The sequence below is a fragment of the Anopheles aquasalis genome, chromosome 2 (assembly GCF_943734665.1).
Source record: "Anopheles aquasalis chromosome 2, idAnoAquaMG_Q_19, whole genome shotgun sequence".
In the NCBI taxonomy this organism is placed as follows: domain Eukaryota; kingdom Metazoa; phylum Arthropoda; class Insecta; order Diptera; family Culicidae; genus Anopheles; species Anopheles aquasalis.
The window spans coordinates 78,260,174-78,272,476 of NC_064877.1; the positions used below are offsets into that span (position 1 = coordinate 78,260,174).

At 46.0% G+C, this 12,303-nt stretch overlaps 1 protein-coding gene across 1 annotated transcript; it reads left to right on the top strand.

The window, feature by feature from the left end:
* The first annotated feature begins 11,080 nt into the window (after positions 1-11,080).
* On the top strand, positions 11,081-11,703 carry LOC126577215 (phospholipase A2 inhibitor beta-like). Its single transcript, XM_050238677.1, has one exon. It carries the CDS (start codon positions 11,104-11,106, stop codon positions 11,701-11,703), a length of 600 nt encoding a protein of 199 aa, XP_050094634.1. The 5' UTR covers positions 11,081-11,103.
* The last annotated feature ends 600 nt before the right edge of the window (positions 11,704-12,303 follow it).

Here is a 12,303-nt window from a genome sequence, read left to right on the forward strand (position 1 = left end):
TGGACGTCATTTATCAGGTGCGGGCCGGGGCAGCAGCACATTGTCCAGTAAGTGCTGTTCTACCACCACGCGATCCTGCAATCGCAGTTGCCTATGGCAAAAAGGAGTAACTATCTCGAACAGTGATTGACGAGAAAGTGAGACGCGGTCCGGAACGGCCACACACATAATGAAATGTCGTTTGGTCCGTTTTGTTGGATGGAGATCCTTTTGCACATGGCGTGTTGGTTACGGTGTGTCGAGCACTGTAAAACGCCATCGAGATGCGTGTAACGCGACTGTCACGCTGGTAAATGTAAATCAATTTCAATGGCGCAAGATTTATGTTGCACTTTAGGCCACAGCCGGCAACGGGGACCGGGAGGTAGAGATCTGCAATCAGTGCTATTTTATTACTTTATCTGCTTGTTTACCACCATTATTCGATTCACTTCTTTCATCTTCTTGTATCTTATTTTTTCCCGCTGTTTCTTCTTGCTTGCATGCGCTAGTTTGCAATGCTAGACAAGATGATTCTCGGGTGTGGCCATCCGTCTGTCCGACCGATGTCTGTTTCAACCGCAGCACAATGCAGGCTGCCAGACACTTTATTCGGAATATATTTGTGCAAATAATACCAATTAACCATCGCAGCGCAGGGTAGTGCGCGTCAGGATGAATGCGAACCATTACTGCCTTGTGGAAGTGCATTACTTACCGGCAAAGCCATTTAACGTTCGCGGGGGTTATTCACACTTGCACATCCCGTCCGGTGATGCTCAACTGGCTGTATCCTTGGAGAAAGGCATTGAATTGGTTATCTGATCTTAGCCAAGCGAGTCTGTGGTGCAGGATTGAGCGAATGTGCACGTTAGCGTCTTTGCTAATTCACTGTCGAATGGACTTGCTAATCTAAATCCACAGGATTTTATGTTCTGGCTTGATCATTTGTTATTTACTTTTCTTTAAACATTCGATAATTGTCATTGGTGACCATATGGAACCTGATTTTGTAGACAGAATGTATCAATTCAAATTTTAAAATTGTGAATTTCAGTTTCTCAGTACTTGGTTTTTGTTCAGGAAGGTATGTATCTGGCATTGCATAACGAATAAACTATAAATAAAATAAAATCCCTAAGCTTATCAAGAATGAAATCAAAATTTTATATTTGAACTGGAAGCCAACATTTTAATTGCCGCAAAAGAAAAACATATAGTACGTGAATTGCAATGTGTTTCATAAATTAAGAGACAAATACATGAAGGATATTGAATCGTTGTCTGTTTAAAAATTGATTAAATATTCAACGATCTGCATGCAAACTAGTCGGTTCCAGTAGTTTATCATATTCTTTTTCTGTCTTTTTCTGTTCAATTATAACATTCTGCTTCTTCTAAAATTGAATAAAATATTTTAAATCAGGATAAATATTCAAAATATTTAAAAAGCAGCGATATTCGATGACGAAATGCAACCGATCACAGTTTTGCAGCATTACTCAACCACAATCAGCTTCTGAGCCGCTTACGTATGCAGTTGCACACCATTTGCTGACGGCAAAGACGGCAAAAAAACGCACGAACCACATGGAAGATGACCGATCTCGATCGCCTCAAACGAGTGCCGGCGAGTTCTCGTGTCCCGTGCCTTCCCCGACCGTTCGAAAGGGCTCTCATGTGCAGCGGCTATGGCGGCTGCAGCAGCAGCAGCAGCACTTGTCTGCTCAATGCACCCGAGCCGGCGGCTCAAGGCCAAGATATCGAGACGGTGCCTGCGCTGTGGCAAAGTGTGGTCGGCAGCCGGTATCGATGGAATCCCAACCCCTGGAACCTTGCCTGGTGTACCACCCCATTCGCCCCTAACGAAGTGCCGAAGAATGGCGCGAAGCAAAGAAGCATGCAGGCGTATGTTTGCCCATCCGTCTGCACCGACGATGCGACGATGCCAACGACCAGCCAGCAAACAAAGTAGCGCCTCCCTCTCTCCCTCCCTGAAGTGGAGTGCCATTCGATTTGCGGTTGGCAAAAAGGGTTGGCAGACTTTTCAGATCGGACTGCTTCACGAGGTTGCTTGAGTCATCGAACAGCGCAGTTCGATAGCTGTCTAGGTAAAGTGGAACTCAACGAAATTCTACTAAATGTTTCATTAAACGAAGTCAAATATCATGAAAAATGTTAAAGAAAAAATGGAAAAATGTCGACAGCTGAAAGACAGAGCTGAAAGCGACAAACATATTAATAGAGGAAGGATAAGACGCAGAGAATTTCACAAAAAATTAGGTTAATTTTCATACAATTACACACCCGGCAAGCAGCGAGTGATGCTCACCCTTCTGTAGCACGATCAGCATGCTGATGCTCTCTGGTAAATGCCGGGCGTTGCATAATAGTTTCCGTAATGTTTCGTTGTTTCACTTTCAGGCCGTTCTTCGGCTTGGCCCTGCACATAATCACCGGTTGTGCTTCATTATCCGGGCTCCTCTTCACATTCATGGTCGAGCCGAGCCGAGACCATGTTCTCGATTGCGGGCCATGTACGCGCCCTGCACACAACTGCAAACCGTTCTATGCGGTAATGAAAAGCTATGACGCAATTGGTCTTGAGGATTTAGGAAGGATCTTATCACTCGGAGGCCAACCGCTGGCCAGTTAATGGAGCATAAATTGAGAAATAATTTGCTATTCGTTCTTTACATCCTCTGCCGTCTATATAGTCGACGGTTATCCCCTTTCTCCTGTGTCCCTTATGTACATTGACGAGAGACGTCGCGCAATCTAACCGGTCATGACCTACACAATGATGAAGCTCTAGTCTGGCCCGACCAGAAGGGATTCGATTACAAATCCTTCGCAGACAAATGCAGACGGTCCAACCAGGGGGGGGCCAACGATTGCGACTGGACGAGCCGGCGATGCTAGAAAACCGAGCAAGAAGAATCCAACAAACCCAGACATTCGGGGAAGAAGATTCCCTCCGATACTCCTTTCCTCTCTTCCCGGGCAACAAACACGCTCACGAACGGACGCTTCTGTCCTTGAGACGAACGGAACGAAGCGCGTTAAACTGCGTCGTAGACGACCTGCGTCCTGTTAGACACTGGCCCCTGCCTTCTGCCGAATACTCCTGGCAGCGCTCAGCTAGCGGGACCGCTTGCTTCCTTGTTCCACGCACATGTATTTCGAGTCGAGTCCTTCACGAGCTACCCCTAGCAATCCTGCTACGTGTTCGCGACTACGAGATTAGTTTGAGCGTCGCAAGACGTGCTTACCAGGATACCGTCAGGGGGGGGGGGGGGCAGGGACGAGGCCAGGATTCTAGACACATTCACCGGCGACCATTGGGGACGTGATGATGTCGCACTGCTCGGTTTCAATTCGCCTTTTCGTATCAAGTGAGAGAGCGAGAGAGAGAGAAGGAGATGTCGCAGGATGCCAGACTCGGTGCTCCTCGGTGGTTCACCTGTCAGTCTGCCTTGGCTGCCGGTATGGTACCATGGTTTGCCCCTTTTCCGTTTTTTTTCTTCCTTTAATCGCTAACCGCTTGTCTAGACGGAGCGTTGTTGAGCGACAAGAAATGGAACGAAAACGGATCACGGAAAAGGGGTCATTTTTAGGAATCGTGGCGATGACAAAGGACACATGTTTCTTGCAGTGAGTACTGGATCAATGACAGTGGTGTTGATTTGAATGTTTCGTTCTCGACTAACGCCATCTAGATTATGAGCACCTCGCGGCAATTAATTGAGGATTTCCTAAAGGAATTGATGAAAAGATTATTATGAAAATCCTATTGGTAATCTGCATCATTATGCATTCCGCGATACATCGCCCGATACGCGAACGGAAATGATTTCTCGTGGCAGTCGATAGACGTCCGGTGTAGAACCGCCGGACTCCGGGCAAACGGAAAAAAGAAAGAAAGCAACCGAGGCCAATACAAACAACCAGCAACAACTAACAAGAAGAAGATCTTTCTAAGGTCACCCGACGAACCGCGCCCAGGGTTTTTTGGCGAGCTGCCCGTCTTGAGACCGTCACAAAGGAATGAATGAATTTGGATGCGTCTACCACCGCCACCATTGCCACCATTGCCACCACTGGGAGACGCCGTTCCGATGCATGTTCTGGCACAAGTTTTCGGTTCGGAATCTGGCCGCCGGAATGAACCAGAAAAAAGGGACCACCGTCAATTTCGCTCTTGTTTAAATGATTGAACCCGAGGGGCCTCCAAAAGCGACACTCGCTGCAGTCTGTCTGCGCTTATGCTTTTGGGTGTCCGCGTGTATGTGCGCAGGAGACCGGTCTCGTCACAGTGCGGTGCCATAATTAATGGTTTGCCAAAATTCTCATTTCCAAACCAAAAACCTAAAATGAAAAAAAAACGAGAAGATAAAAAAAAACCATCGAAAAAGGTTTCTTCCAGCGAAACGCGACGGCGAACGGTCCTGGGAAACGATGGATGGGAAGATACCGATCGTCTGGGCTTCGTGGCCGTGGTGATGGTCTGTCTGTCCTGTTGGTGGTGGTGGTGGTGGTGATGGGGAGGGAAACCGTTTAAGCGAGTTCAACTCTTTCTTGTCTTATTAACGTGAGGCAGCTTCTTTAACGAGTGGATTAGACGCTCCAGACGGTTAGAAGCTGAAGCAGAGGAAGAAAAAGATTAAAAACATCCTTGGCGCGCTGCTTAGATGCGCCGGATGTGTGTGGCTGTGTCTGGTGGTTCTTTGTTTTGTGGTGCTTTCGGTTTGGTCCCGAGAGTTTTATAACCTCCTCGTTTTTGGCATAAAAAAGCGCATCGACACGTGGTACGGCAGCGCATTGGATGCATCGGAAAGGAATGAACTAGAAGAAATGCTCCGACGGTCTCTCCACAAGCCAAGTGTCCTTACTCTGAGGCAGGCACGAGACGCGTTAGCATCTCTCAGCCAGCATTCGGCCGCGACGGCGACGGTGGCGGTCGTTGCTCCATCGTTTTATGGATGCACACACATTCGACAGATTCGCGGCGGGTTGCACATGCTCATCGCGCGGACAGATGGATGTTCAGCATGCATCCGTCCGTCCGACCGTCTGGGGTCACGATTTATGCGACAACAAAGAATATGACACGATGGATTTGATGCAGGGCTCACCGTGCCGTAGCGTTGGTCTGGCCTAGTCGCGACTGCTTGATGATGCGTTCCATCCGTTTGTTTGACAGGAAGTAAACGAAATGACTTAATTTCAGTAAAGAAAAACATAAAAAATCCTATGGGCATTTGGGTTTAACGAGGCACCAAACACAATTGAAAAGAATGGGTTAATGGTCGTTTTTAATTGCTAGAGTTGCAGGACCATGATATTTGGTCTGTAATTTAAACTCTTTGGATTTTATCAAAACACGGCACCATTTTTTTTGTCATTTTAAGGTATAATAAATTGCCTCCACAGCGCAATAATTTCTAATTTTAGCATACTTTTTATAGCGTTGAAATTATCGAATTTTACAGGGAATTTTAATGAAAATGGATGCTAAAGCAATTGTTTTCTGATTTAAGCCCATAGTGGTTATGCCCCAACACAAAAAAATGTGAAAACTGGCTTCAAAGGTTTAGATAAAGGTAATCCGAATTCTTCTTAATTTTTCTCTCTGAATACTACTTGTTTAGTTGCTAAAAATATTGATCGCAAATCACCAACTTCTTGATGAAAGTATTCAAAAATGAGTAATTGACTGAATTGCTTCTGAATTGAAAATTAAAGGTTGGATAGTCCTTTCGACACGGAATTCAAAAACTGCCTGAAAGATTAAGTGACCATCAATGGGCAGTATTTTTTTTACATATATAAGGACGGACGAGCCTTATGTTTATGAGCAGTAATTTAATTAATGTAATTATTCTTTTGGTTTTGAAAACAAATGTTTATGCTGGAGTAAAAAAAAAATTCTAATGCAGAGACCAAAGACAGGAAATCATAAATTAGATTTTTTGTTAAACTCACGCTCAAGTATTTCATGTATTTCATGTATGAGTACTGCTATGCCCCTCCACATGACTCCGATGGCGCTTCAAAAATGCATGCAATTGCACTTGTCTCTGCTGTGGGCCACGGTGACGGCAATGGAGGCGCCAGGCACCTCGTGGCACAACAACAACAACAACGGCACAGCAAGCGGCAATAACAATGTAGTGACAACATACACGACGATCACCATAATGCCCGTCTAATCAGCGAGCGGTGCAGTGCAAAGCAACGGATTCAACTGTGCGCGTTTGTGCTTCATGTTTATGCGCTTTGCATTGGCCGCATTGCTGCTTCCCCCATGTGGCGTCGATGACTCGGCTCGGTGGAATCACGGTTTTGGCACAAGCGCACCCTCTTTCTCTCTTTTTTATGTTGTTTCAACACACACCAAGTCACACAGACACACGAGTGTGATGCGCTTCGTTCTGCATCTCGCTTTTGCGCTCTGCTCTGCTTTTTGCCAATCCTTCTTCTGCGTAGAACCCAACCCCCAGAACGCCAGCACGCCACTCGCATCGCACTCACATGCTGCTTGTTACGTATCCGTGCCCCCGATTCGTCTTTTGTTGTTCCCCCGGCATGCTCGTTCGGTCGCTGCGTTCCAGGGCCAAGAGGCCCGAACCCGAAAACCCCGATCCTCGCATCCTCGCCTGCGCTGCGTCGCTTCTCCGCCCCGCTGCTCCGTCTGCTGCGTTTGTGATCACCCTTTTCCATCCGTTCCTGCTGCTGCTGCCTGCTGGAAAGTCCGATGCGTATTCTGCCGCGTGTGAGCGCCTGTATCCATCCGTAACAGACCATCATCATCATCATCATCATCATCATCATCATCACCAGCAGCAGCAGCAGCACCACCACCATCATCATCGCCATCGTCGTCGTCGGTAACGTTCCACGGCGAGCGTGCTGTCGAGCGACAAAGAGGAAATGGTTCGTCGTCGACTTCGCCATCGGAAGGGGGTGCGTGAAATGCAGAGCGCCAGACAGAAAGAGAGAGAGAAAGAGAGAGAGAGGCAGAGAGACGCTGTTCGGCATCGGAGTTCAGTGATCGGAACAGATTGACCTTGACGATATATCGTATGCAAAATGTTATGCACCCGCCGCCGCCGCCGCCGACGACGACGACGACGGGTGCGCCATGTGCAGCCATGTGCTCGCTGCTGCACCGCTTGCGGCGACATTTGACAGCGAAAAGCCGCTTGGTGCTAGATGCTTGGTGATTGTGTGTGTTTTGTGAACGGCCGCTACCATTGCTGCATTTTGCTATTCGAAGATCGCAGTGAGTGTGCTGACGTTTTTTCATTCTAAAGAAAAGATTTAACTAAAATGCCGAGCAATGTTTGAATGATTTGAAACCTAATGTGATGGGCACGAGAACCAACGAGATCCCTTTGCCCTGTTTGCTTGCTCTCGCACTAAAGAAGAACGCGCGTTCTAATTGCTCTCCCAATGGCCACCATTGCCCTCGATGCCAGACGAGCTCTTCGATTTTGTGCGCGCCATTTTTCTCCCCGCAAAAAAAAACACCCTTCCAGTGGCGTCTTGGATTGTTGGGGCTGGGGTTTTGTTTACCAGACGCAATCACCACATGGAATACAGCCGGGAGGGGTTCGGCGGCAAATTCCACGAACCCTTCCCACCTTCCAATCCCGGTCTCCTGCCCGTCTGTCCGCCGCCATGGCGTGCATCTTCCGGTTCTCCCGGTGTTCGTTTCCCGCTTTTTCGGCGTTAGTTATCGCGTCGCGGTCTTTACTCATGGTCGACGGAAGAGCGGACGGTGAAGAAGCCACGAAGACGGCAAAATTTTGGCTGGCTGGCCAGTTTAGAAGCGCGTGGCGTGGCGTGCTCGATTATGTAATGTCGGTCGTTCGCTCGTTGGTGTTGGTACCGCACGCACGCACGCACGCACGCACGCACACGATGCTATCTTTCGGTTCGGTTCGGATGGCGTTCCTTGACCTTTCGCCGACATGCTTGGGCTGGCCTGGCCTTCGAGATCGGGACGGGACTCATATAATCGCTGTACGACCATTTACCCCTTGTGGCTGTTTTGTGGAGGTTTAGACATTCTCGCCTCTCCTGTTCGTGCTACTGGTAGCCGTCCTTTGAGGGGTCCTTTTTTGGCGGTCGCGGTGGAACTCAGGAAACACGGCCGGTGCCGACCACGAGTTGTTGGATATATGCGGCAGGAAAGGTGGTATCCCAGAGGTATCCAACCGGTCGAGGCAATGAACCGTGGGATCCGTGGGAACCGACAGATTGACTTCCGAAAGGGTCACACCGGAAGGTAATGTTCTGGATGAAAGACCATCGACGTCCGCTATCACAATGATGCACGTTTTTCGGTGAGGTGCTTGTGCTATGCATCGACATAGAAGCGATTTATAAAACTCACGGCAATCAAATTTAACGTGCTAAAATGCGGAAAGTGGTTCATACCTTCTAGTTCAGATAAGAAATTCAATAATCTTCCAGCAACTCCGGAACGATTGTCAGATATTTTTTGATATTAAAATGACAAAAACGATTCACCTGATTACTCGCAAGGGACTTGAGCGGAGCACATTCCAACCCGTCTCATGTCATCGGACAAATCGGCTTCGTTCGCACTCGAGTTCCGAACAAGTGAACTCTCCTGCGAACCAACAGATGTGGGAAGAGTGAGGGATGCAATTTTTGGGGGCACATTTTTATGCCACCACAAGTTCATAGCCCTCGTTCGCGCGCGCACGCTCTTTCTCTATCTATCTCGCTGTTGGCTTTATTTGTGCGAGAAGCACAGAAGGTAACGATGCACTTTGAGAACGGCCTGACTGGTGCAACGTTGCAGCTAGGCGGAACCATTTGATAATGTTTGTTGCACAATTAACGAATTGGGGACAATTTTTAGGCACGTACCCGGCGTCTTACCGTAGTTGCTTAACGATCGAATACCAATACTAACGAATACCAAGATAAAGCTGGAGATTTTTAATATAATTTAAGATTATTGCAATTACCATTTCCATAAAATAAGTTACCTTCTGCGTAAGTAGTCAAAATCGTTATTATCCACAAATATCCCGAACATCGTTTGGTTGACAAGTGTAAGCGATCGGGTTGGTTGTTCCGTATACGACGATCGTAATCGTACAGCAGCAGCAAACGATAAACAGAACCGAATACGAATTCAAACCAACACAGAGACGTGATGCTCACGAGAAATGGGGTTGCGACGCTGCTGGACTAGGGGGCTGCTGGGAAAGGGATATTGCGCATTGAAGTCTGTCGCGGCATCGCGTCCCAAAAAACCATTCTTGCCACGCTGCGGACGTGACCATTGACGCGTTGTGTTGCGATTTTCGTCTGGCTCCAGTCTTTAGCGTTAAGCGAGGGTTTGCGCTGAAGTCTGGCAGACTTTTGCAAAGCATTATGCCAATACACAAAAGGGAGCGCAATCGCTCGGTAAACGAAGAACACACTCAACAACAATGGTGAACGTTCTGCGAGGATCATTACATAACCCGGGCAGCATCGATGGTATTTGGCAGCATCACATCGGTGCCGCGGTGTTTCCTGGTGTATGCGTGTGGTTCCATCGAAATATCCTAAAAATATAAATATCAGAACTAACCCCTTTTTTGCGTTCGAAATGATGGTCCGTATTTCGTGTCCTTTCAAGTCTCGCCAGTAGGGGAGCGCGTTCTCGTTCCACCGGGTCCCTTGTGTCAATGCGTTTGCGTCTGTCTAAGGCGGAGCCGTTTGTCTGGTCTGGTCGAGACGCAAGGGAACCGGGAGTCTTCTGTCCCGTTAGCCACCCATGTTGTTTGTACTTCTTTTTTTAAGCAATCTTGAGCGCCAAACACTGTATGGGATGCTTAAGGAAGACGCTTTTTGGCACTACTTTGGCTTGCTCTTGGAGAGTTGCAAAGTCCACACCATTGGAACCATTTTTCGGAATGTCGGTTGAGCTGTGCATATAGCCTGTGATTGCTGTTCGCGGAACAAATAAGCTCTTCCAGCACGGCCGCTCATTTATCATGTAGTTACATCATTCCGTGTCATATTGCAACAAATGCGCACCGCCCGCTTATCGTGCGACCCACGATGTCGGACTTTCGGTTGCCGGGTGAGATGTTTCGTTTTTTTTCCCCGTTTTAGATGCACTTGTTGTTCGCTCACGGCGAGATAGGCAACTGCAACTGCAAATCGCTATCAGGTTATTACGCAAGCAACACAGCAATGTCAATGAACGATAAGCAGTTTGGCCGCGTCATGCCTGCCATTTTCGGCAGATTTTTTTGGGCAACGGTACAACATATGGAGAGCTGCATCGTGATAAGCACGTTCTGAAATTACCCTTACATCGCGTCGTGACACGTAGTCTACTATCGCGACCTTTGATTTTCTAGCAACCAAAATGAGAACAATGTACTGTGTATTTTATTGTTCGTTTAAGGTTCGTATGAATGGCGAATTTGAGCAGATTGAGTGATGAAGCTGTTTTGCGGCCTTTGAGACCATAGAGTGAAGCGATCTGTTGTCGTTCTGTCCAGAAACCCGAAAAAAGAATACAGAAATACAAAAAAATGGTCATAATAATTTCAATAATAACTCAAAGTTTAGATATCTAATGAAAAGTGTATCTTTATTCCTAGGTTGATCGTGCTGCTTTTCCCATGCTGTATCGCTTTCGATTTTTTGTGCAAAAATTTCTGCGATTTGATAAATTATAATCCTAGAAGAGACGGAACGTTCATGTTTAAATATGCTTCAAACGATAAGAGTATCGTAATAAACAATCTCCAGTCACCAGAAGTCGGTGATGAGCTATTGGATTACTATCCCTGGACTCGGTTAACCATCATAGAATCACCTCATGTTAGACGGTTGCACGTAACGCGGAATAGTAAGTTGACCGAACTTTCAATTAGTAAGACGGGAGTGTCCTCAATAGAGAGTGAGTTGAACGGAAACCTTCGAGATCTTTTTGTTGCGGCCAGTCCCGTGAAATCGATTTCGCCTTCCATAGTCAATCTTATACATCTTGAAGTATTAGCCATCGATGAAGGATTAGTGCGTGAGCTAGATTTGGGTGTGTTTTGTGGATTACAGAGTTTAAATGTTTTGTATTTACGTATGAATAAAATCAAATCTATCATATCTAGGGCAAAAAGCGCATCATGTCGGCTAGCTATGTCTCAAGTAAATGTAGCAAATAATTTCATACAGGTTCTGAATCTAGAGTTGTTCAATCGATGCGATAACCTTAATAATCTTGAGCTTTATACCAATAAAATAGAATTGGTGACCGGTAGCTTTGTAAATAACGCCATCAAGAGTATTAATTTGTGTATGAATCGTATAAAACAAATGAATTTGTGTCAATGGGAAACACCATCACTAGTGGAATTGAATCTGAATGCAAACTTCCTGGCAGCTATGCCGACGTGTATCGACAAAATCAAGAGCTTAGAAACTGTTAGAATGTCGAATAACAATCTTACTCATCTAGACAGTAGTTGGTTGGAGGGATTAGACAATTTAAAATTCTTTGGTTTAAGCAGAAATAATTTAGCGAGCGTAACTCTTCCTAGCTTTCCCAAACAGCTCGAATATTTGGATTTGGCTGGAAATGGATTGAATGTCGTCAATTTGTTGTATGTTGTAGACTCAAAAGTATGCGTTCGACTGGAGGTTGATGTGTGTAGTTCTTTCAATGTATCTGGATCATCTTAAACATGCATTACTGAAAACAAATTAATAAAGATGTGTATTTGTCGTGTATCAATAATCAATTTATACGCTTGTTCCATTGTAGAAATATATATTATTTGGCACATGATCTGATATTAAAAAAAAAACAAGAAATACCAAATAAATTTTTATCATAATACTGTCTTTTGTGCTTAGTAATAACACATAGCTTAGGTATCTAACGAAAAATATGTTTTTATTCTTAGGTTGATGGTGCTGCTTTTCCCATGCTGCGTCGCTTTCGATTTTTTGTGCTGTACTTTCTGCCATTTACGAAATTATAATCCTAGAAGAGACGGAACGTTCATGTTTAAATATGTTCCACACAATACGAGTCTTGAAATAAACAACCTTCAGTCTGCAGAAGTCGGTCATGCGCTATTGGATTATTATCCCTGGACTCGGTTGACCATCATAGAATCACCTTACGTTAGACGATTGCACGTATCGCGCAATAGTAAGTTGACCGAACTTTCAATTAGCTGGACAGCAGTGTCCGCAATTGAGAGTGAGTTGAATGAAAACCTTAGAGAACTTTCTATAATGGGCAATCGCGTGAAATCGATCTCGCCTTCCATAATC